Source organism: Delphinapterus leucas, chromosome 14 (genome assembly GCF_059928025.1).
Source record: "Delphinapterus leucas isolate spDelLeu-1000000601 "Yukka" chromosome 14, BTC_Dleu_Yukka2, whole genome shotgun sequence".
Taxonomy (NCBI): domain Eukaryota; kingdom Metazoa; phylum Chordata; class Mammalia; order Artiodactyla; family Monodontidae; genus Delphinapterus; species Delphinapterus leucas.
In genome coordinates, this window is record NC_143142.1 from 12604989 (window position 1) to 12632563 (window position 27575).

Below are 27575 nucleotides of genomic sequence, written 5' to 3' on the forward strand. Positions count from 1 at the left end.
TCCAGAAATGGCAAATACTCAGCTATTTCACCACAACTCTCCACTCCTCTGCCTATGGCAGACATCACCAACCGATCATAGCACTGTTTTCCGAAAAACACACATACAGCCACTACCAGTTAATTGCAGAGTAAGCACACAAGATAAAGAAGATTTTCTGCCTCTACTAAGTAAAGAAGGATAATACTTAGAAGAGCACTGGAATGTCACCACCACCGTATCCTTTTCCAGAAACCTCTTCAGTGCTCCAAATCCCAGTTGCCCAAAGTTTGAAAGAGAAGGGGGAGAGGTCAGCTTTGCTTTCTACGTAGCAATTTGGTTTGAAAACTTGTCTCCAAGTCTCTGAGTGTGTAGAAACAAGCAAATTGAATGAATTCACTTTTTTTCTTAATAGAACCCCAGTCCATAGCTTTTGAGCAAGGTGCAGATTTGTCTTTATTTATTTGCAATTTTCCTCTTGAAATCATATAAGATTAACCCTCCCCCCTCCCAAACCCTACAACTACTGTTTTTTCCTCGAATTCATGGTGTTTTTAACTACAGGGATTTTTTTTTTTTTTCCAAATAAGTTCCTGATGTTACTTTATCCATGAGGCCTCAGTCTGAGATGGAGTTTTAGAATCAATCTAGAACAAAAATTAATTCTACCATTTTATAATTTGCCCAGTCAGATGCAAAAAGAAAAAAAGTATATGATTTTCAAGTACTTTCTACACTTGAGACTAAAAATGGCATTTTTTTTTTTTTTCTTTAAGCAAATGCAACTCTCTGGGTACTTACTGTAAGAGGATTTTAGTCACTGGAGACTTTTAAAAAAAGATCTCAAGCAAGAAGCTTCATTTTTTTTTTTTTTTCAAAAGGATATTTACTTTGGAAAATGCTACGTTTAGAAAAATTGTGCCTTGGATGACAACTGGCCCACTAAGTTTTACTGTTTTTTGAGGGGTAGAGAGGGGCGGAGGTTGGAGACTGTTTGAAGGCAGTTCTGTTCACCCACCAGCCAAGCAGGATTTGGGAGTTCATTTTCATTTATTTATTTTCTTTCATTCATTCAGTCAGTCAATCATCAAATGCATATTTAGGGTCCGCCATGTACAGAGCGCTGTGCTAGACAACGGGACCATAGCCATGGGCAAAACACTTTCCTTGACTTCCCACTCTTCTCAGATGGGCATGCCAGAGGATGATGCCCTAATGTCCTAAGGCAGTAGTGCCTGTAGGGGCAATGTTGCCTCCCAGGGGACCTTGGGCAATTTCTAGAGATCTTTTTGGATGTCACAATTGGGGGATGGTGCTACTGGCATCTAGAGGGCAGAGGCCAGGGATGCTGCTAAACATCCCACAATACACAGCCCCTCACCACAAAGAATTATCCAACCCTAAATGTCAACAGTATGGAGGTTGAAAAACCTTGCCTTAAGGCATACAAGATGTTTAAGGAACTAACTTCTAGTCAGTGCTTCTAGTTAAGCACCATCCTTAGGAGAACTGAGAAGATAGTAGCTCAACTCATTTTCTGGCAGGCTTTCTTCTGTCACTGAACTGTGATTGAGAGAGGTGGGTGCCATTGCTCTCAGGGTGTGGTCCATGGGCCAGCAGCATCAGTGTCACCCGGGAGCTTGTTAGAAATGCACACTCTCAGACCCCACCCCAGGTCAGCTGGAGCAGAATCTGCGCGTTAACACAATCTCAGATGATTCGTGTGCACATTATAGTTTGAGAAGTTACAGCTCCAATCAAGCACGAAACAGAAGTTTTAAGTTACAATTTTGATAAGTGCTAGTGCCATGGACTGAATGTTTGTGTCCTCCTCAAGTTCATATGCTGAAATCCTAACCCCCAATGTGAAGGTATCAGGAGGTGGGGTCTTTAGGAGGCAGTTAGGTCATGAAGGCAGAGTCCTTACGAATGGGATCAGTGCCCTTGCAAGAGAGACCTCAGAAAGCTCCCTCGTGCCTTCCATCACGTGAGGACATGGCAAGAAGACAGCCATCTGTGAACCAGGAAGTGAGCCCTCACCAGACACTGACTCTGCCTTGATTTTGGGTTTCCCAGCCTCCAGAACTGTGTGAAATAAATGTCTATTGTTTAAGACACCCGGTCTATGGCATTTTTGTTACAGCTGCCCAAATGGACTAAAACAGCTACCAAGGAGCCCAGTCTGAGGGGTCAGGGAAGCCGTCCATGAAAAATCAGCCTGTAAATTGAGGGATAGATTAGGAATCAGCCAGGAGAATAGGGTTCCTGGCCGGGGGAATATCACGCGCAAAGGCTCAGAGGCAAGAGAGAGCTTGGTCAATGGAGGATCTGAAAGAAGATGCTTTGTGTCTAGAGTCCTTTAGCATGGTGTCCTAAGTAGCTGAGCGAACTGGTCAGACCAGGGTTGGAATCCCATGAATGATAATTGTCCCAGGTGCCCCAAGTCTTCTGGGAGACAAAGCAAGAATGATCCTGCTGAGAACAAATGCTGCTCCCCAAGCCCTCTGACTTAAGGCTACAGAGCCATTATGTCGATATATCTCAGTACAGATTTTGTAGTTTATGACACATTCTGGCAACGTTTAGATGCAATTTCAATGAGCCAGAATGTAGTATTGTAAACCTAAAACTGGATATCCCTTGAAGCTGTTAGAATCTGGCAGGAGACCTGCTCCCAATTACAAGCACAGTTTCCAACTTCACTGTTCCGTCCTCAGAGCGTTGAAAACAAAATCAATTTTTAATGAGGGACTACTAAACACTTTGCATTCTATTAACGTCCCCTTTGGACTTCCGAGCCCCAGTATATCTTACACCCAAGAAATGAAATCACCCCTGCTAACCGATTTGCCAGGGCAAGCGGGTATCCTGGAGCTCTTGCTGCCAGTGCAAATATGGCGACAAATGGATGGGAACTAAAGCATTCTGTTCCCATCCCCCCTGATTCCCATCAGCACGTGGCCAGCCTCCCAGGGCTGGGTGGGAAATCGAGATCAAGAGAAGTTATTTCAATGCGCACAGACAGTAAACCCTTGGCTGCTTTACTCCTCATCCCTAGCCTATTACTAATCTTACAAACCATCCATTATCCACTCGGTATCTGGCAAATGTGAACTTGGCCCCCGTCAAAGCCGAATGATGAGATCCAAGTTAGAAGAAGTGGGAGAAAGAAGAGAAAGTACAAAGATGAGCCAGACTGTTTTCCAACCTGTAAGGACATGTTGTATTTACCAGGCCGGCTACAAAAGCCAAGCTCTGTTCCCGTTGTTTGTCTTCTGCTCGGGGCCTGGGTTATGTTTGGTGCAAACAGGTCAGTGGCTCCCCCTCACTTCCATCTGATGATTGGCGTATTGTTTAGAGCCGACGAGGGATGATCTTGTGCTCTGGAGGAAGTTGGCAAGAAAGTTTAATTCTATAAAAAGAAACGCGCGGTCAGGATACGGTTTTCTATTCTGAGTCAAGGCAGAGAAGGGAGTCAGAAATTCCAACCCAGAGGGTCAGGACGGGCTCCAGGACCTGTTGAATCACATCTGAAACATGTTCCCCATCCTCTTTTCCCCTCCCTGTTCTTACAACTGGCCAACTGGGATTACACAACTCGCACTAATTTTATTCCACATGTGGCTGTTTCTTATTAGGAGGCTGTATCTTATTTTTTCCTGTACCATGTCATCTCTCCGGATTCAGGTGAGTAATTCCATTTCTTAACAGGGGGATTCTGTTCACACTCTTGGCTGGACTCAAAAAAAAATGTGCACTCGAACTTTTTCATAAGGTGAGAACCTTTCTGTGTCTTTTAACCCTAGAATCTTTGTGACAGAGCCTTTGTTTCCCCATTCTGAAGAGCTCAACCCTTCAACAGGAACCGATGGAAAAGTGAATATTTGAGTCAATTGGCAGAATGGTCTTGGTCACACAATACCCAACAACTGTTCCTAAAGGGTTTTGTCCCCACCTCCACCCCCCAGCCCCCAACTGGAGTGGCGCGTTTTCTTTTTAACTGAATTCACCAGATGTTTTGGCGGTGCAGAAACCTGGCTTTCCTGTCTTCCAAGTAGATGAAATAGGATCCAAATCACAGCATGTCGCCTCAGCTTCTCCAACCAAGTACTTAATGGTTCTTGAGAATAATGTAAAGATTGAGTCCAGTTTTCTTTAGGCCTTGGGCCTATCAGATCCAGGTGTTGGCATTTTCTGGCCTTCGCCTTAGAAGGTTTCTAGGGAAACCCCAGATTCACGAGTATGAGTCGATTTCCCCCCGTTACCTTTCTCTATCACTTTAATGTTCCTGACCATGTATCAGAAACTGTAAAAGTACAGCCCCAAATCCCCCGAAGCGTGAGCTGCAGGAGTGGCACACACAGGATTCAGCCACATCTGGAGAAAAACTGCTCGCGATTCCCCTTCTGTCTTTGCAACTCCGGGCCCCCCTGAACCAAAGGGGAAATGGGACCCTTTCATCGGCCTCCAACCTCCCTCTGCCTCATGCCCTGTTTTGCTTAGAACAAGCCTCAGCATGCCATGCCACCTCGCCAGCCCTTTGCCAAAATCCACGAATGGCACAGAGAGCACATTAAACAGATGGAATGCAACATACATGTAAAGAAATAAGAGCTCTGCCAGGAAAGTTGGCAGCAGCGCTGGAATGCTTTAAACAGTGTGTGTGTGGGTAGAAAGAGTGAGCCCAGAGTCGGCGAGGCTGCCTCGTTCTCAAGAGCTGTTTCTTTTACAGCCATGACCTGTTTTGCCAGTCAAAATAAATACGGTGTTAAATGCCCCCTTTTACTGGCTCCCGATACCTTGGCAATGCAGTTTGAAATATGACCTGCTCTCACTGGAAAAATGGCCTTTTAACTGAGTGGAAAGGATGTGCCCCTTCTAGGCAGTAAGTAGGAGGGTCATGGATGGCGGGGCCTTCTGAACACAGACCTACTCAGGAAGCAGGAGCAGGAATGGCCGTGGAGTCAATATTGCTTGTTTAGAAGTCGCTGCCTTTAGAAGGTTCCTGGCAGACACAGGGCGACACTTTGGGAGCACAGGGCTGACTTTCAAGGCTTTCTGTCCCCTTTGATTTCAGCAGGAACAACAAAGCAGGAGGCCTGAGTGTGGGCACCTCACGAGGCACCTCGAGACAGCCAGGCCCTTCCTTCTGGCCATGCCAACCAGGAACGGCCACAGGGTCACCCCGCTCATGCCGTTTAGCTTTGTGCGCACCCCATAACCACATTAGCATCTTGCCTAGATGGAAGCTAGGTGGATTTCTCCCCAGGAGTCATCATCGCATTTTCTGCATACTGGGCGCATCAGATGTCTTCTGAATCATCCCATTACCTCATGAGATACGGATATGGCTACTCCTATTTTATATATGAAGAAACTAAAGTTCAGAGAGGTTGAGTCACCTGTCCAAGATCGCACAGTGGTTAAAAGGGAAGCTGGAATTTGAACCCAAGTCTGTCTGTTCTCAATATCAGGCTGTAAGGGCCCCATGCTGGCTTCTACCCAAACAGCTCAAGGCAGGAAACCGGCAGAATCACTCTTCTTCATCCTCAGAACCGCCCTGTGAGGCAAGGTATTGCATTCCCCATTAAGGATGCCATAGGACGTGTTAGTTTTCTGGGCGGCTGTAACAGATGATCACAAACTGCGTGCTTAAAACAATAGAGGTATATTTGCTCGCAATTCTGGGGGGAGGCCAGAAATGAAGGTGTTGGCAGGGCCATGCTCCCTCTGAAGGCTCTAGGGGAGGATCCTTCCTTGTTTTTGAGTGGTTGCCGGCATTCTTTGGCTTGTGGCTCCATCACTCCAATCTCTGCCTCTGTCTTCACATGGCCTTCATATGTCTCCTCCCTTTCTCTTCTCTTCTAAGGACACTTGAATTGGACTTAGGGTCCCTTCTTATCCCAAGACGCTTAACTTAATTACATCTGCAAAGATCCTTTTTCCAATAAGATCACATTCCCAGGTTCCAGGGATTTGACTCTAAATCTTGGCGGGGGAATGAGGGGGCATTTTTCAGTCTACCACGTCGGGAGATGATGAGATGATTTATGCAGTGAGGGTCTTCCCGATTTTGCAGGTCTGCAGGATATATTATAAAATTTTTAAGTATTTTTGCCATTCCGTATCCTTTTTAAAAAAAAGATTTATTTATTATTTATTTACTTTATTTTTGGCTGCATTGGGTCTTAGGTGTGGCACGTGGGATCTTTCTTTGTGGTGTGTGGGTTCTTACTTGGGGCGCGTGGACTCCTCTCTAGTTGTGGCGTGCAGGTTTTCTCTCTCTAGTTGTGCATAGGCTCCAGGGCACATGGGCTCTCTAGTTGCGGCCTGCAGGTTCTAGAGCGTGTGGGCTCTGTAGTGTGCGGCACGTGGGCTCTAGTTGAGGCGCACGAGCTTAGTAGTTGTGGCACGTGGGCTTAGTTGCCCGGCAGCATGTGGGATCTTAGTTCCCTGACCAGGGATCGAACCCGCATCCCCTGCATTGTAAGGCAGATTCTTTAGCACTGGACCACCAGGGAAGATTGAAATATCCTCTTTTTTTTAAAACAATGAGTATAATAACAACCAACGCTTCATGGAATCTCACCAAGTTCTGCCACTTAGTGTCACTTAGTCCTCACAGAAACTCTGCCATATAGACATCGTTCTTTCCTTGCTGGACAGCATAGGAAAATAAAACTATGACAGGTTAAGAGCCTTGTCCAGTATCTCACAGCCAGGAACTGGTAAGGGTAGGATTGGAACTCCAATCTGATTCTGTAGTCTGAGTTCTCAGGCGGGATACAAAACTGCCTTTTCTTGGAAATTCAGGACTTGGTTGGGAGACCGTGGTTTGGAAGGAGGTGGAAGTATGGGGGCAATGGGACAATTTATGCCATGTTTAGCCAAGAATTATTCTTGGGCGGAATGTCCATAAAGGCAGAAAACAAGGCGTTTGATTGGGAAGGCAATCAGTGCGTTGGTTTCTCTCTTGATTTTTGTGATTGAGGACCACTGTCTTCTCTCTCTGGGCTGAAATTGGAGTCTTCCTACAGAGAAGCAAGAAGGTGGAGGCCAACGAGAAAATGCCCATTTTTATTGTCTTCCAGATTTCTGTTCAGTGACATCTGCCAATAGTTATATTCTTATTGCAGAGAAATTTTCACCTTTGTTGTGCAATCACCTGACGCAGGAGATGAGGTAGACCGTGGAAGACAGAAGTCAGAGCTGCCTATTTGAGGATGGCTGCGAATGGCAGAGGGCTTCTTTTCCTGTCATCCGGTGACCACATCTACCGATTCAGGCTCCCTGGTGAACAAGATCCAACTTCTCTTTCAGTCAGAGCTGCTGATGGCTAAGTGTTTCGCAGGTATTGTCTCCTTTGAGCTTCTCAACAGCCCTGTGAAGCCAGTTCAATACTGACCTGGTCTGATGCTCAGGGAGGTCAAGTCTCTTGCCTGAGCATGCCAACCGGCAAGTGCTAGGATCTCTCCAGGTTGCCCGAGTCCAGAGTCTGAGATCTTAGCTGCTGCAATACCCCCTCACCAGACCCATATACCAAGTCTCCCCACTGCCTCAATTAAAGGGACTATAGATAAGGTAAAGAGGACATTCAATCATTCATTCGTTCACACATCCCTTCACACGTGTGTATCTGTGTCTGCAACACGTGCCAGGAAAGCCAAAAGAAAACCCTTTCACTCATGTGTGCACCCCGGTCTCTGTGGGTCTGGCACCTCGCTGGCCTATGGGAATAGGAAGACACCTGCTCAGCCTTAAAGAACTGGAGAAGACAGATGTCAGTTCATCTAGGACAGTGTGGTAGATGCTATTATGGAGATATGCAAGGAGAGATCAAGAGAGAAGATGGGGTCAGGGAAGGCTTCCTGGAGGAGAAGACCCTTAAGCTGAGATTTGAAGGAGGAGGAGGAAAGTGTCAGCCAGAGAAGGAAGGACTGGCCCGCATTTTAGGTGGTGGGTTGAATATCGGGAGGCACATATGAATCTGGCGATGCCAGGTCACGTGTTTGATTACCTCCGTATTGATTGGTAAATAGTTAGTGCCTGCAGCCCACCGCGTGCCTCCCTCCCCACCCTCTCGCCCCTGGGACTCCATCCGCTTCCCCGTAATGTGGAAATGGAAGGGTTAACACCCGGTACAGCAGGAAGCTCCAGGACGCCAGTCCAGCTCCTTAGTCCTTTCCAGGTAGTGCTGATGCCCCGCCGGTTATTAATATTTGATTTTTTACTCCTGGGCGGCCGGGAAGCAGGTGAGTAAGAAGGCATAGAGGTGGGGCACGCTGCAGCCAGCACAGCTGAAAAATAGGGAGCCACAGAAGTGCTGGAGGTGAGACTGGAAAACTATGACTGGCCCCCTGGGGAAGAACCTTGTGTGACATATAACAAAAACAGACTTTATCCTGAGGTTAATGTGGAGCTATTGGGGCTGTGTAGGCTATTTCTTATTTGATGTGCAGTGATACTCAGTGTAACGCAGTCCTCTGAAGTCTAGTTTGATGAGTTTTGACAAGTGTTTACGCCCCGTGACCACCACCCCTACATCGATATAGAGCATTTCTGTTCCTCCAGAAGTTTCCCTCTGTCCCGTCTGCAGGAGGACAGGGGAGCTCCATGATGACGCTCTGCATTTTTCAGGCTTGCATTTGGAAAATTCTTTTGCTCATTTCTTGAGCCCCTCTTGGATGCCGCACACTGTTCCAGCTGTAGAGAAGAGGGATGGGGTGCTTTCTGGTGGGGAGATGCCTTTGGGGAAAAGGCAAAAGGCGATCGTGGTATGCAGAACTGGCTTCACCGGCAGATGACCTAAGCAGTCACAGGGCCCCACGTTGGATTTAATACTCTGCTGTCACCATCTTGAAATCCCACATAATTTTTGACCAAGGGGATCCATGTTTTTATTTTGCACCAGACCCCACAGACAATGCAGGTGGGCCTGGTGGTACAATAGAAATTAACAGGGAGCCACGAGAGAGAGGATGTAGAGGGTCTTACAGAGAAGACCGTCTCGGGAGGAGTAAGGAAAGGGGTCGGGTGAAGAATGAATGTCACCCGAAGGATCCAATCCCCCAAAGTTCTCTTTCTAGGGATAAGCGCAGGTGGTGGAGACCTTTCATATCTGCTGCTGTTCCTATAACTCTCCCCACGGCACCAGTAAATGTACATGGACTCAATTAATTACAATGACTAACACATCTGACAATCCAAATATTAGCTCACAAGAACTGAGCACACTTATAAGTATTAAGTACAATACAAACAATTAACAATAAGCTCACTGGCATTATTATCTTCTAATCAACTGTAAAAAAAAGAAATCACACCTTAATCCAGAGCAAAATGAAAAAAGAAAGGGAAGTGAGACCTTTGCCAGCTCTAGAAATGCAGGTGATACAACGAAGAGAGATACGGTTTGGTAGGTTTTATTTGCTCTCATGATGAATTTAATCAGCCTTCCTTTGCTGATGTCAAAACCAGAGTAAGTGCCTTGGTCCCTGTTTCTCCCTGCTGGGGCCAGACGTCTGATGGGAAGAGGTTGGCAGAGGGCTTCCAGGGGGCATAATTACCAGAGGCTCAAGGAGTGATGCTGGCATCCCCCTTGGAAAAATCCATCTGTATCAGCCTCAGAAACGAGCTCTTGTCTCATCTCTGGGATTTGGAATGAAGAGAAGGTAAGTGGCAAGGAATCCAGTTGACTCTTGGCGATTGGTTCTTCTTCTTATAAGGAATTCTGGAGTTAGGCATTCAATCAAAAACCCCAAAATAAATACCTGGGCTGCAATGATATTGCAAGTAAATATTTCCAAAGCCAGGGAATCTCGAAACAAACATTTCTCCCAACGGATGTTGCCTTCCACACACTATGAGAAGGAAGCTTTTGCAATTATCTGAAAAGCTTGCCCCTAAAATCTCTATTTTGGCCTAAATGATGTGGTTTTGCTGCTTTGGGCTTCCCAGTTCTCTGGAAGGTGCAGAAGCCCTTGTCTTCATTATGTTAAAGTCTTGTTACCTTTGGTGGCCTTATGACTCACTGCAAATCACACAGGAAACTGAATACATTCTCTCTTGCCCACCTTGATGACAATGGTGACTACCATTATTTTGTATTAACTACATGCAGGCTCTGTGTTGAGAATTTTGCCTGCATCATCTTATTTAATCCTCCCAGTAGGCAATTGTGTTGGCTCTGCCTTCAGAATGTATTCAGAACCTGGCATTTCTCGCCACCTCCGTGCCAGCACCCTGGTCCAAGCCCCCATCTTCTCTCACCTGCATGACTGCAGTATGTGCCTAACTGGTCTGCCCACTGCTGCTCCTGTCTGTCTGTGGTCTACTTTCAACATAGCAGATTAAATGATGCCTTTGAGATAGAAGTCAGCTCAGGTCAAAAACCTACCAGGGCTCGTTATCTCTCTCAGAGTAAAATCCAAAGTCCTCAGCATGGCCCACAAAATCAGCTCCTTCTCTTCTCCCCCAAATGCACGCTAGGCCCGGCACACCAGTTTCCTCTGCTTTCTGTGAGCATGGCAGAACGCTCGTGCCTCAGGGCCTTTGCACGACCTGTTCCTCTTCCTCCCAGATAGCCACATGACTTATCCTCCTTCTTTCTTCAAGTCTTTGTTCAAAAGTCACCTTCTTAGTGGGGCTTATGCTGATCACACCATTTAAAATGCAGACCTTCCCTCAGCTCCCCTGGTCTACTTTTTTCCTCATAAAATGTATCACCATCGAACTACTTCATAATTACTTATTGTTATGTTTATTTTTTGTCTCTCCCCACAAGGCCAGGGACCTCTTTCTGTTTTAGTCAGTGCTGGTTAACAGTATGTGTTGCACAGTGGGTGTATTGATATAATAAATGTTTGTCGAATGAGCCATGAAGTATGTCCTATAACCATATTACAGAGGATGGAACTGGGGGACTCAGAGGGGTTAAGTGACTTCCCCAAGGTAAGTCAGTTGACGGCAGAGTTGGGACTTGAATCCAGGTCCTACTGTCCCAAAGCAATTTAACTACTATGGTTTTACTGATCCCAAGTTAAGCCCACCTTAAGATACGCTGATTATTGCAAGCTACCATTCAGCAAAAGCCCATTTCAAGACCCTGCTCACCTGGTCTGGTATTTGGACAATTCAAAGTTAGTGCGATTGTGCTTAGTCACAGTCAGAATTGTTAAATTTCCACAAGTGTAACGGAAAGTGAAACTTACATGACAAATCCTGGGTTAACGGTTTGATTAGCGTACTTTGAATAACAGTTCCCCAGTTGCTCATGTGATAGCGACAGTTGGGATATTCTAAAAGTGAGATCTTAGCAGATGGAGTTTAAAGCATAGGTAAGGTAATTACATAGTAATTATCTTCATCTATGCACTTACCCTCCTAGACTCGGGGGACATGATAGAGAAACTTAGGGGAAGTTTTTCCCACTCAAGCTATGTCCTCTATGGTCAGGAGACCAGCCTTCTGAGATTTTAAAAGCAAATCTTGATAAGGTTAAACATATCACCCCACAATTCCATTCCTACGTATATACCCAAAGGAGTAGAAAACAGGTGCTCAAGCAAAATATGCATGGGAATGTTCATAGCAGCGTTATTCGTAATACCTGAAAGATAAAAACATCCAAAATGTCGATCAACTGGTGAATACATGAATTGTGGTCTGTCCATACAACGGATCATTAGCCATAAAAGAGAATGAAGTACTGATACCTGCTACAGCATGGATGAACCTTGAAAACGTTATGTTATGCCAAAGGGGCCAGTCAAAAAGGCCACGTGTGGTATGATTCCACGTGTATGAAATGTCTGGAATAGGCAAATCCATAGTGACAGAAAGCAGGTTAGTGGTTTAAGAGGGGCTGCAGAGAGGGGAATGAAGAGTGGCTGTTAATGTGTATGAGGATTTCTTTTGGAGTGATGAGAAAATTCTAGAACCACACAGTGCTGGTGGTTGCCTAACACTGTGAAAGTACACAACGCCACTGAATTGTACACTTGAAAATGGTGAAAATGGTACATTTTATGTTATATATATTTTTTGCCACAAATTTTTAAAGTAAATCTTTAAATCCTGGCCTTGGTAGCAGGACATTTTGGTTTGGTTCTGATCTGGTACACAGATAGCTAAGGTTGACGTCTCTTTGTGGCAACTCTAGGCTAAGAAGAGCTGCAACCTGTCAGGTTAGGCTGTGTAACAGACTTGCATCTGTGGCTTGATTGGATGGTAAGCACTGTGGAATAGAGGCCTGATTCTCTGCACTCTCAGAAACGGTGGTGAGCACAGCACTATACAGACACGCAGGAAAGCCAATCCTTTATTTCCTTTACCATTGCCAAAGTCATATACCCTTGTTGTAAAAGATCTAAACCTATGGAAGGGATGCTTCCCCTCTCATCTTCACTATTCCCACTTCTAGGTTTAGCCACCACCATCTACAACCACGTGTATATCCTTTCAGGCCTTTCTCTACTCAGGTAGAATCATCTACATATAAATGTGTGCATCGTTGAATAGGCTTTTTTTTTTTTTTGCGGTACGCGGGCCTCTCACCACTGCAGCCTCTCCCGTTGCGGAGCACAGGCTCCGGACACGCCGGCCGGCCATGGCTCACGGGCCCAGCTGCTCCGCGGCATGTGGGATCCTCCCGGACCGGGGCACGAACCCGCGTCCCCTGCATCAGCAGGCGGACTCCCAACCACTGCGCCACCAGGGAAGCCCTGAATAGGCTTTTTTTTTTTTTTTTAACAAAAACAAACTTATACTATATATATTGGTCTGCAGTTTGCTTTTTTTCACTCAATATCATATCACAAAAATCTTTCCACATGAATACATACAGATCTATCTGTTTCTTCTTAATGGCTACATAGCCTGGAAATATCACCATTTATTTAACCACTCTCCTCTTGTCGGACAAATTATCTTTCACCCTCACAAACCAGGTTGTGAGGAATACCCTGTTCATATATTCTTGCTTACTCATGGGAGTTTTTCAGTGGGAGAGATTCCTAGAAGTGAAATTGCTGGGTTGAAGTCAGATCCTTTCTGCTCTGTGACTTTTCAAGATCACGTCAGTTTGGGACACAAATGTATACTGTCTGTGGCCTTAGGACAAAAAGTCTAGAACTTAGAGCTTGTGATCAGGCTTTGCTCAGCTCAGCGTTCTACCCTGCATTTTGCAACTGTAGCTATTTTCATTCATTTTATAGGCTCACTGTCTTCAGATTGATTCCAGCAGAGGGAAAAGAAATCAGGTCCTTCTGTGCCATTCTTCAAACATTTAGAGGAAATTGATTTTCCACATGGGCTGTAGCCAAGCGAGGGATGCGCCGGCACAGAAGTCCCTGCGACAAGCTATTACAACCAACACTTGCAACAATTAGACTCAACCCAACTTGAGATGCTTTATTAGTGAGTGTAATTCCTCATCAGGCTAATATTGCAGATTGCCAAAAGCAGCAGCGATTCTAAAATAGGATTTCCTTCATAATCCCTTTTAAAGGGAAGAACTTGAGGAGACTTGAACTGTCTGGAGAAAGAAAGCTTTTATTCTCTTGACTGAGGAAAGAAAGCAGTTGGTCCAAGAAGCTGATAGCCTACCTTCCCTTTCTGCTCTTACCTCTTGAAGGTGCTTTCTCATGGCATTAGCTAGGAGGTTTTCACCTGCAGAGAACACAAACAGGCAGGTTTGGGGTTGGTTGACTCAGCATCTCAACAATCTCACTGGGAATTCAGGTTCTTCCCAAAGTGCTTAAGAACACTGACTCTGGAGCCAGACATTTTGGTAGTGAATCTCAAGTCTACCTCGTAATAGCTGTGTGACCTTGGGCAAATTACTTAACCTCTCTGAGCCTCAGTTTTCTCATCTGTTAAAAACAGGATAGTAATAGTACACCAACTCATAGGGCTGTTGTCTCTGCTAAAGCAAGGGAAGGCAAACTTCATAAAGGACCAGGTAGTAAATATTTTAGGCTTTGCTCTTGGCAAGGTGGTTGGTAGTTTCTGTCCAACCACTCAACTCTGCTCTTGTAGCATGAAAACAGCTGTAGACACCAGATAAATGAGTGGGCATGGCTGTGTTCCAATGAAATTTTATTTATGGACACTAAAAGTTGAATTTTATATAATTTTCATGTGTTGTGAAATACTGTTGTTTTGATTTTTCTTTAACCATTACAAAATGTAAAAACCATTCTTAGTTCACGGGCCACCAAAATAGGTATGGTCACCCCTCTAAGCTGAAGCACATAATACATTTAGAATAGTACCTGGCAAGCCCTAAATGCTCAATAAGTGTTTGCTGCTATTACTGTTGTTATTATTACCACATCCACCATCATCCTCTGGCCACTCTTCCACCTTTCCATGTTGCCTTCATCCCCCAGCCTGATAGCAAGATGGTGGCCAGAGTTCAAGGTGGGGCATCCAGAGGGAAAGGAAAGACTCTCCTTTCCTGTGACACTTTGTTAGGAGCAAGGAGATCTTCCCTCACATGTCTCACACGTGCCCACTGTCTCAGTCACCAGAGTGGGGTCACATGGCCTCTGCAGAACCAATCACTGGTAAGAGGAGGGATTATTCTTTGACCAATCAGGCCCACCCCTGCAGCTGGGGGTGGAGTCAGTTTGCCCTGAGTCACGTGCTGAATGGGGAATCGGCAAATGCCTGACCCAAACAGAGCTTTTGTTAGGACAGAGCAAAGTAGGACGTGGATACTGGGTAGACAACCAGCAAAGCCTGCTACAGCCACTCTTTCAAATCCCCATGAATCTATCACAAGCAGAGGACCCGCTAATCCGGTTTATATATTGATATATAGTCTTTAACAAGAGCCAGCCTTTAAAAGATTTGGGCTGGAGAACATTGGCTCTGCTGACCTTTAAGTCTTTTTAAATAGACACTGTGGTCATAACTCACTGGATCATAAGCATTCCAAACAACTTCATGGCTCTTTTGAGTTTACTACACACCCTCCCCATCCGATCCCTCATTTGACCTTCACAGTTCTCTGAAGCAAGGACTGTGATCCTCATTCTGCAGGAAAGAGGAGAAGTGACATGACCAAGGGCACGTGGTTAGGCCCTGAAGCTGGACCTTGAACCTTGGTCTCCAGCCTCCGGATTCCTGGCCCTTTTTTACGCTACCTCCTGGTTGCAGTGCCAGCTGCTGTATGGCAGGAAGAGTTGGTGGCTGAGAAGGTACTGGTGACAAATAGGGGATTTGCTGGGAGTCAACACAGCCCAAAACATTTGTTTTGGGTGAAGACGTTTAGGTATAATTAAGGATTTTCTCTGGAGTATCCACAGGTTTTGTATACTATGAAATCTCAGGAAATAGTAAAATAATTAATATAATAATAATAATAGCAATAATATTATATTATTATAATAATAGCAATAATTATTCTGATGGAATACAAACGTGCCTTTTTCTGATCTCAAAAGGGAAACATAATTGTCCAAGCATCTCTTTATATTTAAGTCGTAATTGTAATGTGTGCCTCCTTACATGTAAGCCCTGTTTGGGGCTTACGGACTTGCAAGATGAGAAAAGGGAATTCCCCCTCAAATAAAAGAAACCTCGTTGAGTAAACTGGGTGTACCCAAGTGAAGGAATATTATGCAACCATTAGCTTTAATGCTTATGAAAACTTCTTAATGCCTTGAGAACACTCTGAAGATAGAGCATTAAGGGATAGAAGCAGGGCACAAAATTACATGCAGAGATGAGATCAACTTTGTTATAAAGACCATGGAAAAGATTGGCAGTCAAGAAACCAAAGCATTAACCCATTTGCCTCTGGGTCGTGAAGTCATGAGTGGTTTCTTCCCCCCAGCTTCTTTATATATTTTTTCTATTCTTTCCAGTCTGTCTACAGTACTCATTTTTATGATGAAAGAAAAACATAAAGTAAAAGCCAGAGGAAGACTGGGTAGTTTCGCAGGCTAGGATTTCTTATTATATAGACAGATCCTGGCAATAAAGGACTAAGTGAGGCAAACCAGGGCTGTTTGCAGAGTGAAAGGATGAAAACTGCACCTCGAAGGATGCTCGTCCTCCAGAAGTAGCTGAGCAGCCTCAGCACAGCTGGCTGACAAGGAGAAAATGGACAGAATCCTCCAGCTATGGAGTGTGGCTTTGAGCAAATTAACCACTCTGACCTTCAGTTTCTTCATCTGTTACATGAGAATAATAACACCTGGTACATTGGGTTGAACTTCTTTCAATTACAGAACATATATTTATTGAGTTCTTACTGTCGTAGGAGCTAAAGATGCAACAGCGATCAAAGAAATAAGGTCCCTGTTCTCCAGCACATTCATTCTAGTGGAGGGTTAGGGTGGGGAGATGAGTTGAATATTGGGGGAGCAACAAAAGCAAATGTCCTGGGACAGACAATAGCTTGGCACTTTATACCAGAGAGGGGTCTTATGTGTCTGGAGCTTAGTGCGTAAGTGGGGAGTGGAGCAGTTAGGGAGAAGTAGACAGGGGACGAGCCTGGCAGGCCAGGGCAAGAAACTTTGATTTCATTCTAAATATAATGGGAAGCCACTTAAAGGTTTTTAGCCACAGACTAGCATGATCTGATTTAGAGTTTGTCTTAAAAAGGCCACTTTGCTGCCATGTAGAGAATGGATTGTAAGATTGTGTGGGACAATCAATACACAAAAGCACTTAACATTGGGTCTGGCACAAAGTAAGTGTCTTAATAAGTGGTAACTGTTTTTCATTATTATCATCATTATCCTCATTATTATTACTACTCTTTTGTCTGCCTAGAGCTAGCTCATGATTCTTGGACATTTAGCTTCACGAGATATCGACAGAGCATTCTGATGAGCCGGTGAATTTTTCAAGTTTGTTTTCCAGGTGTTTTCACATCCTCAGAGAGGTGATAGTTAGAAGTCAAACACAAGCTGATACCTGTAAACGGAAAAGAAAACACCAAACAAACAAAAACAGTGAACGCATGCCTGAATCCAGTATTCTTTCATCCTTCGAGGGTGAGCTCTGGTTATCGCGTAGCTCAAAGAAGACCCTGGGTCTTGATTACAGGTTTTAATCTCCACCAAAGTACTGACGAAGCACCATCCCTGTTGTGAAATCCAGCATATTTGGGTATATTTAAGAATACCTCCCCTCCTGCCAACTTCTCCTTCCTCCAGACTTGGCTCAGAGATGACTCTCTCTGGGAAGCCTCCTGTGACCTTGTCCCAGGCCACACCCCACGCCAAGGCTGTCTTCTCTTCTCTATGCCCTTGGAACTTGGGCAGAGCCATAGCATAACACCTATTGCCTTGATTAACGTGAATTTCTTCATCTAGACTCTGAGTTCCTAGAACTGTACTAGTTAATGCAAGAGCCACCAGCCAACTGTGGCTATTTAAATCTACATTGAAATTAATACAAATTAAATAAACTTTAAGATCCAGTTCCTCGGTGGCATTAGCCACATTTCAAAGCCTCAGTAGCCACTGTATTGGACAGCACAGAGAGCAAATATTTCTGTCATTGCAGAAAGTTCTAGTGGACAGAACTGGCCTGAGGAGGTGGGGCAGGAATCATGTGTTATTTATTAGTTTAGAGCTAGCAGAGTGTTGAAGACAGACTTGAGAGGTGGGCAGACCCTAGTTCAAATCTCAGCTCCTAATCTTACTAGCTGTGTGATCTTGGCCAAGTTCATCTTCTCAATACAGGTGTCCCCTGCTTATCAGAAGTTTGCTTTACACCACTTCACTTTTACCAGAGACCTACATCAGTACCTGTTTTGCTAACTGAAAGAAATCTGAAGAGGATTTTCACTTTTACGGAAAAAAAGGCTAAAAGCCAAAATAGGGTTCAGTGTTTGTTTTGCTGTTTGCTTGTTTATAGAGGCAACAGGTGTCCCAAGCAGCAAGAGTCGTGCCGCCAATCTCCTTCCCCGGGAGCTACGCTCGGCATCTCGGCATCAAGTCACCATAGCGTCGGACTGTGTGAGTGCCTGTGCTTTATCTCGATTTATTTTGTGCAACCGTTAGCAAGATGTGTCCTAAGGTAATTGCTTCTTTGCTTTAAGCCGTTTTGGCTTGCAAAGGTGTCATAGGAACGCTGTACTTTCAGACAGCGGGGGGGGGGGGGAAATGTACCCACCCCACAGCGTGCTTGTGAAGCTTGTATAAGTTAATATATGTGAAGGGCTTGCAACAGCGCTTAATTCAGAGTACGCCCCAAGCAAGCGATAGCTGCTATTATCATCGCCTCCAGTAAAATAACCAGCACATAGTAGGCCCTGATCACTGCTTACTGATTGCCTGAACAAATGAATGAAAGAACAAGTGAATGAATGGACTTTAGTTTTGGCTTTAATGAAAACAGACTACCTCTTCTGAAACCAAATATACTGCCATTAATAATAGCTTCTACTTATTCAGCACTTACTACATACCAGGCGCTGTGCTAAATGCGTTGCACACATTTCTCCCAACAGCCCCGTGAGCAAGGGACTATTATTAACCACCTCTTTTTAGTGATGAGGGCACAGGCTCAGAGATCGGAAGCCAAAGGGTATAACGCTAGCAAGATGGGAAGCTGCACCTCTCTGCCTTGGTGGACATATTACTGCTTCTAGAGTACTGGCTGCCGTGATTGCTTCTAGAAGTGATTGAATCTCGCCCTCTCTGCTTCTGCTCTCTTGGAGGGATGGGGGCTGCGGGCAGATGCAGGCAGGGGCCTTGATGCTCCCGTTCCTCCCTGACCCTTGGGCAGGGCCATGGCTCCGCACGGTGAGAACACACCTGCAAGGAGCAAGGCGGCCTGCTCAGTTTTCTTTCCCCTTCCCAGAAAGACTTTTGACCCCGGTTTCTCGGATTCTTTTCTTTCCCTATCCATCCCCAGGGTTGCTGGCCCTCTGGCCGTGCCCACCCCTCCCCACCGCCCCACGTGTACCACCGAGCAATGGCCAGGCCGCAGACAAGGGCGCCTTTCTTCAAAGTGGTTCCCCTTCATCTCATAAATTCTCAGCCCCGGCCTGATTGGCTGCGACAAAAAGGAGCCAGGCCCCCGCTCTGCTCCTCAGATACAAAGTGAGTTGTGTGCAGCTTTTGCCCACATGAGGCCAATCACAGGGGCCTGTGCCTCTCAGAAATCCCAGAGGACAAAATACCAGCAAGCCCTCAACACAGCAACTGCCCAGTCACAGGATCAAAATTATCTCTGGCCAGACAATGGACAGCAGATAGCTGGGAAAACCAAGACAATGAAGGGGCACCTCCCCAGTCACTTCTAACCTGAAGACTGAAAGGACGTTTAACCCTTTCCCACCTGAACCTTTTAACTTCCAGCCACATTGAGTCTGTGTACAGATTGGGATGGTACCCAAACCTTGAGGGAATGGTTCCCAATTCAACCCATCCTGATGGTTCCTTTTGCCACTTTCGAGAACTTGCCTTTCCTATGAAGCGTGATTCCAATGTTTCCAATTTTTAGGCACTAAAATTAGTCCAACTGTGCCTTCTAATTCTGTAGACACAACCCAGCTTGTGCAAATGTCCCTCTCTCCCATTTCTGGGTGAATTTTTGCATAGTACAGACTGCCAATTTTGTCGCGTGTTCTTGGGGGAAGATAGAAGTTTAAAATCATCTAGCTGCTTACCATGAAACAAATGCTGTGGAACACAAAGTTCTGATTTAGAATGCTGCATGTAACATTCTCATGAAGAGAAAAATACAGACAAATGTCTTACATGGATCACTGCTGAACGTAGCAGTAGGGATATGAACTGGAAGTTATTGAACAGTTACTATATACCTACTCATTCTCCAGGCTTTTATTTCTTTGTCAGAATTTTATTTGATCCTCCCAGCCACCTTCCCTCTGAGGTAGATAACCCTTTATCCCCATTTTACAGGTGAGGAAACTCAGTCCCAGCAAGATTAAGGAACTTGTCCAAAGATATAGCTAGAAATTGACAGAGCTGAGATTGGCACCCAAATCTGTCTACAAAGGCTGAATTCTTAACCACGTGCTTAATAAATGGCAATCATTATTGTCATAAAATACAACACTTTATCTGCAGCAATACAAAGATGCTCCCAACATATAAGTGAAAATACAGGCAACAAGATTGCACATAGTCTGTGGTACTATTAAACATAGGTAAATGATAGATAGATGGATAGGAGGAAAAATACTAGAACAATCTTTGCCAAAAGTTGAGTGATTTTCTCTCGTGATTTTTTGCTTTTTTCTCCCCCTTGGTGCTTTTCTTTGCTTTCCAATGTTCTTCGTGAAGCATGTATAACTTTTGCCATTAGGAAAGAAGTGTGTGAGTGTTTGTGTGTGTGTGTGTGTGTGTGTGTGTGTGCGCGCGCGCTTTAAAAGCCAGAGGGAACAGAGAAGATGGCAAAGTAGGCCAAAGAAGCTGGAATTGCAGTTATTTAAATCTTGCCCACAATTGCAATTTGGGGAGTTCAAAGTTATCTCAAAATGATGAAGCAAAAGTCTTAAGCCATCTGCCCCCTAGACCAAGTGAAGCCAAGTGACAGTGACAGTGAGAAAGTCCTTTAAACAATGACCTAAAGGGTGTGCTGTGAGTGGAGAAGCAGAATGAGGGGAAAGTGGTAAAGTTCATCTAGGGAACGATAAGAGGTTTTCTTCCTAACGACCCTCCCTCCTAAGCCATTGTATTTGCTGCTTGGATTCAGTCAGCTCCAGCTTGACTGAGAGAAACCAGAGCAGTCAGGGAAGAAGGGGCAGAAAACCTTCAGCCTGGCCCCCAAGACAAATCCCTAGGAGTCTGGCAGGAGGCAGCCTTGCTGATTCCAGGCCTATATTTTTCATTTCTTGTTTTAACAGTCATAAACGCCTTCCGATGCCAAAGCAGAACATGACTTTAATCCAGATAAAATAAAATTCCCAAACCCTGAAAACTATACAGAGATTTACAAGCCAATTTTAAAAAGCAAAAGCCTCGGTTCCAAGAGTGGCACATTCCACATGGCCAGCACTGGGGGCTGCCCCGTAGCCTGGCCTCCTGGGGACGAGGTCCCAGGACTCACCACTCAGCCCCCAAATCCACAGCCCCCTTGGCAAAGAGAACGCAGGCAAACTCGGCCCTTGACGTGGACTCTTCTCAGATTCCTGGGCTCTGGGGTCTCTTGGCTTTCAGGAGTCCTAATAGATTCCAGCTCCCCTCTCTCCGCCTCCCCTCCACCCCCCAGCTGTTGCAGAAAACCACAGTCAACCTCTTTTTGCTCTCAGCTGCCAACTTTTCTCTAAGTAAACACAGAATGTAGCAGGAGATCAGCTCAGTTCCATTCCCAGCACTGTAGGTTGGGTCAAGCCTGGCCTGATACCAACCTCAAGAACCCAGGCTAGGGTGGGTTCCGAGGTACCCACGGGCTGCCACTTAGCGAAGCCTTATTATGTGCTAAATGCCGTATGGATATGAACTCACTTAACCCCATTGATCCTCTGAGGTGGGACCTTTGTATATTAGATTTCATCCCTTTGCTCCTCTAGGTCTTCTGACCCCTTTCACCTCTTGCTCTGAGCCCAGGAGGCTGACCTGTGTGAATGGCACCAGTGGGCTCCCATGCACTCTGGCCTCTGGTTGGGTTTACCCAAGAAGAGAAGAGGCACTGGCAGGAGATCAGAGGAAGGAAGCCAATGAGTTGGGGCCGTTAATCCCCCAGATTCCTCCTTGCTGTGTGGCTATGGGCTGGCTGTGCCTCTTCCAAAAGCCACAGCTCCTGTTGGGTGATTCTCTCCATACGGGCTCCCCTTTCCAGGTTCTGGAATTAACCCTTCTCCTTGCTGCTGCTGACCCAGGGCAGGAACAGCACCTCCCTCTGCTAGCCCCAGGTACGGCATTCTGCCTTGATCTCTCCCAGCACTGCCCACACCTGCGCAAATAATCTCTCTATTAAACTCCCGTCAGATTACCCGATTTCAATGCGCCCTCTGTTTCCTGCCAGGCTGCTGAGCATTGCAGTTGCATCGTCTCTGGTTTATAGAGGAGGAGACTGAAGCTTGGAGAAATTAAGTCACTTGCCCAGGGGCAATTATCTGGGATTTGAATTTGGAGCAGCCTGACTCCAGAGCCCATACTCTTAACCTCCTAGCTACTTTATAAAAAATAAAACGAAATAAGCTTTTAGTCGGTGCCTATTGTGTGCCATACAGTGTGCTAAGCCCCTCATGACTTCGTTTCGCAGGCACTCTATGGACAATACTATTAATGCTTATTATCCCCATTTCACAGATGAGAAAACTGAGGCTCAGAAAGGGGAATTCATCTGCCCATGGACACAAAGTTGAAAAGAGGCAGAGCTGAGGCATGAACTCAGGGCTACCCCAGCCTTCTCTCCACCTTAGGTAGCCTGCTTTCCACAGAAACCGTGGGGATCAGTGGAAGCCAGAAGAGAGGATGAATCCATGTTCCAAGAGGACCTCCCAGGGTAGGGCTGGAGAAGTGGGTTCATTCGTCATGTCCAAGAGACAAGCTTGAGTAGAAGCTGGAAGGCAGAGCCAGAGGCTGGGGGACTGTGGGAACAGAGGCAGGGCCAGGCCAGGAGTGGGAAGGTGGTCCAGGCCTTTGCCAGGAGGAGGGCTGGGTCCCTTGGGACATCTGTGTGATAGTGCTGACTGCATGGGGCTTCGATGGGGAATGTTCGTGTTGACGAACATTTACTGAGTGCCCACTGTGTGCCAGGCACAGTGCTTGGCTCTGGGGCCACCTGTATTGGGGCTGAGGGGCCAAGAAGAGGCCCATCCCATGGACGGAAGCTACTGTGATTTGGGCTCAGATGTGAGGCCATTTGCCTCGCCCATCTCCTCATCCCTAGAAGCCCTACTATTCAAGGCTACCCCCAAAACACCTCTCCACACTGTGGTGTCCCGCTGCAACCCATATTATACTTGACTCGGCCTTTTTCCCCAGTCCCCAGCCCAACAAACTAAACCGGTCTCTGCCGGATCTCTTTTCTCTTGTTGACCTTAAAATGTACCACCCCCCAAATGTCTGTCTATCACCATCTATTTTATAGCTTTATTCAATTATAACTGACATGCAATAATCTGCTTGTATTTAAACTTTGTAATTTGATACGTTTTGACATATGTATATACCTGTGAAAATATCACCACAATCAAGATGATGGATATATTACCACTCAGAAAGCTTCCTCGTCCGCCTTTGTCATCCCTCCTGTCAGCCTCACATCCCAACACCCAGGCAACTGTTGATCTGCTTTCTATCTCAGATCTTATATAAATGGAAGAATATATATATACAGAAGTCTGGCTTCTTTCACTCAGCATAATTAATTTTAGATTCATCCATGTTGTTGTGTATAACAGTACTTCATTCCTTTTTATTGCTGAGTGGTATTCTATTGTACAGACGTACCACAATTTACTTATTTGTTTCTCTGTTTATTTCCTTCCTTCCTTCCTTCTTCCCTCCTATCTATCTGTTTATCTACCTACCTATCATCTATCCTTCATCTACCTATCTATTCACTTCCTTTAGAATTGAGCCTACTTGTAAGGATGTTCATCACAGCATTTATATTTAATAGCAAAAGCACTTATAACAACCTACATGTCTGCGCTTAGGGAAATGATTAAATAAAGTTTAATGAGGCCTTGGAACCTCGTCAGAGGAGAGGCAAATACAGAATCCTAAGCCAGCTTGCTGCAGTTGCTAGGAGGGCTGTGTAATTCTTGGTTCATGGCTAACTTTCTACTGTGCCCTGCCACAGTTCTTGATTGGAGGGAGATAAAACCATTCACTGACACCTGGCTAGCATGTCCAAAGTGCCACCTCTCCTTGTTTCTTTGCTTTGTGAATATCTATCTATCTATCTATCTGTCCATCCATTCATCCATCTATCATCTATCCACCCACACATCCATCAATCTATCCATCCATCCATCCATCCCTATCTACCATCTATTTCTTTATTTATATATATTTTCTTCCTTTTCCTTTGACCATCCTTTATCTGTCCACTGATACCCATAAGGTCAGTAGACGTCAATGTCCTCCTGTAGCTGGAAGAAGACACAGATTACTTTAATAGTAAATATGACCATCTAGTAAGAACCTATTAGTTACCAGGCACAGCATGAAGAAATCAGAAAGTGCTTAGCACGTGGGCTGACACACATAAGTGTCATGGAAAAGAACATTATATTGAGTTCCTTCCTTTGTTGGTGGTTGTAATTACAGATCTTTGCTACTGCTTCAATAAAACCTCATTCATTCATGACAGTATGTATGAAGGGCAGGTTAAGAGATCCGTCTGCATTAAAAGACCTGTTTAGAATCCTTAAACAAAATGAACCTTTCTTTCTTTTGGTACAGAGCAGAATTTGACAAAGAAAGAGTTCCCAAGTAGTATTACTTCCTGGCTGCTCTAATCAACATTTAAAACTCATCTGGATTTGGCAGGAATTTCTTCGGGTAAGATGAGGTGCTAAAAGCCTTAAAACAGTTTATTCTTTTAAAGACATGAAACGCTCCTTACACAATCTTTACGCGCCGGTAAAGTTTTCTTCACAGGCAGAGCAAAGGTAAACTGCGACTTAGGCCAGGCTGACTTATAACAAATTCCATTATTAGCACAGTTCAAATTAATGAGATTTTCCTTTACTTGGTTTCAAAAGAGGCTCAAAGCCACTTAGTAACTTGAGACCTCTTGTGAATCTCATTACTAGAAGAGTTTTTAAAACACAGTTTGGTCTTCGGTTACCATAGGAAATTGCGAAGGCCCAATGACTGTTTCATTCTGGATCCAAGTTTCATGTCGGGTGATTCATTTGAGCGTTGATGATTTTTTAATTTAAAAAATTCCCCATTAATGCTCAAAAAAAGAAAAAAAATCTATTAGCATACGGTGAACACATGAGAAGGATACTGACCAGTCGAGTTCATTGTCTGAGTTCTATGCCAAAAACAAAAACAAGGATGAAAAGTAAACAAAACTTTCAAACTTTACAATATTTACCTTTAAGCTCTTAGTAGCCACAGATGCAAAAGTCTTTACTTGTGTTTTAAGTCGGGCAACCTCCTAAATTAAGTTGGACTTGTCCCAAGGACCAAATCAGAAAATTAATTCATGAGCTAGGGCCCTCCAGAAGGTTTTTTCCTTTCATTTTGTTTAATCACTTTTATAGTCCTTTCCTCCTTCGAAGTAATTTGGATTTGATTGCTTCTTCTTGAAATTCTAATGTCAAGACTGTGTCTAATTTCTGTTTTATGAAGAAATCTGGAAACTATACAAAGGAATGAATTGAGATGCAGAGTCAAATAAAATCTGTAATGTGATAACTCTATCAACCCTGCCTGGAAAGATACTGTATTTCAATTAGATCTTGAGACATGTTCTTATATAAACTGACAGCATCGGATTGACAGCGTTCATCTTCCCAGAGAACACAATTTACAAGGACAGAGTAGTGAATTTGGTTCGGTATTCCAAAGGTATGTTGGATTGCTTACCCCACCCCAGCGTGAATAGAGGTGTGATTTAACAGACAGGCTCCCTTTCAGCATAAAATAAAAATGGCAAACATGAAAAATTCCCACCAGCACCCAGAAAAAGGTATTTAAAATTTAAAGTAATAATAATAATAATACTTAGCATTTAAACAGTACTTTACATCTTCAAAGCACTCCATAAACATTGGTTCCAATTCTCCAGGCCTTCAATGGTCTTTGATGTGGAGGAGAACTCCAGGCACAGTGGGGGAGATAAAGCTACATCCAGAAGAACTGAGTCCAATTAGCTAATTGTAACACTTTCATTTCTTCCCTCATTCAGTTTCATTTTTTTTCCAACTACCTTTTGTGGTTCTCAGGTAAAGCCCTTGCAGGGTCACCTATGCAGGCCTGCTGGTATTAACCAGGCTCCCATCCAAACTCATCTGCAAGACCCGGCTGCATTCTTTTCCATTCTTTTCCCCAATTCACGGTGAAATGGAAAAACCAAGTCCAACTGGATGACAATTAGACCGATTTTATTCTCAGAGTTTGCCTTTCCAATTTTTCAATGGAGCGAGATATCCTTTTATTTATAAGACCATAGGAGGTACTATGTTTTATAGATAGATTTATTTTAGTCTTGATGCTTTTTTTTTTTTGGGGTCCTTTCTTAGCAAAACAAGAAGCTAGCTGTCTTGTGTCAGTCTCCACCATTCTTTCTGGAGAGTATGAAATCCAAAAATCCAGGAAGCCCTGGTCTGGATGACTCTGACACCTTCAGCAGCAGAGATTTAACACTTATCCCAACTGGCCATCCTCGCTGTAGGTAAGGCTGTGGCAAAGCAGATAATCTCTCGCAGCAGGCTATGTCCTCCACTCTTGGCAGAAATGTAAATTGGTGTAACCTTTTTGCAGAATCTATGCAAGTTGCAATCTGTTGTATCCTTTGACTCAGCAATTCTACTTCCAGGAATTTGTTTTAATGAAAAACTCACACAAGTTTGCAAAGAAATATGCAAGCCCATCAATTTAGTCTCGTCTTAAAGTGAAAAACTGAAGGGTACGGAGGACTCACAGCAAGGGGACTAGTGGAGACAAGTGAGACACAGCCAGAAAGCAACATCCACAGCGCTGCCACTGGCGGGTTAATTACATGGTTCTATGTTTCCTCACACGGAAGGAGGTCTGTGGGCTCAGGACTCATTCATCCTACTCACGTTTCTTGAGCACAGACTATGTTCCAGGCACTGTTCTAGGCAGAGGATGCAGGAGTGAAGAAAGGAGACAATGTCCTTGCCCTCGTGGAGCTTACGTTCTGATGGGAAAGTTTTTCACAAACAAATAAATACATATTATCAGGTAATAACATATCTGCTAAGTCAAAAGTAAAAGCAAGGAGTGTGGAAAAGCCCCTTTGGAACACAGTTTGGCTGTTTCATATAAAGTTAAATATATATATCTACCATATGGTCCAACCATCCCACTCGTGAGTATTTACCCAAGAGAAATGAAAACTTATATTCACCCCCAAAACTTGTGTGTGAATGTTTATAGTGACTTTATTTGTAATCACCCTCAAAATGGAAACAACCCTAATGTCCTTCAACTGATGAATGGGTAAACAAAACATGGTACATCCATACAATGGAATATTATACACCAACAAAAAGGAAGGAGCCACTAATTCATGCAACAAAATGGAGGAACCTCAAATACATTATGTTGAGTGGAAGGTCATGTACTCTGTAATTTCATTTATAAGACATTCTGGCAAAGGTAAAACATAAGGACAGAGAACAGCTTAGTCATTGCCAGGAGCCTGGGGTGAAGGAAGGGGTTGATTACAAAGGGACGACTGGGAGGATATTGGAACTGTACTAAATCTCTATTGTGGTGATGCTTACACACCCCTAGATGTTTTGTCAAAACTTGTAGAACTCTACACTAAGGCCAGTGGATTTTACTATACGTAGATCATACCTCAATAAACCCGATTAAGGGAAAAAAGCAAAGTGCAGAAGCTGTATACAGTATGATCCCATTTTTGTAAGTAATAAGAATAATAGTAAATGTTAGAATATGCTTAGGGAAAAAAAAAATCTAGATGAATATCCAGTACGCTGA

General features: G+C 44.5%; 1 protein-coding gene across 4 annotated transcripts in view; it reads left to right on the top strand.

Moving 5' to 3' along the window:
• SPRING1 (SREBF pathway regulator in golgi 1) overlaps window positions 1–25307 on the top strand; it is a 333460-nt gene extending 308153 nt beyond the window's left edge. For 2 of the 4 annotated variants that reach the window (XM_022597984.2, XM_089894216.1), the window contains one exon: window positions 3618–25307. In XM_022597984.2, coding sequence (XP_022453692.1) covers window positions 3618–3674 — 57 coding nt within the window. In that variant the 3' untranslated portion in view covers window positions 3675–25307. The remainder of the gene's footprint in view (window positions 1–3617) is intronic. The other 2 variants (XR_016387433.1, XR_016387434.1) reach the window with 2 other exon arrangements.
• Window positions 25308–27575: the final 2268 nt, after the last annotated feature.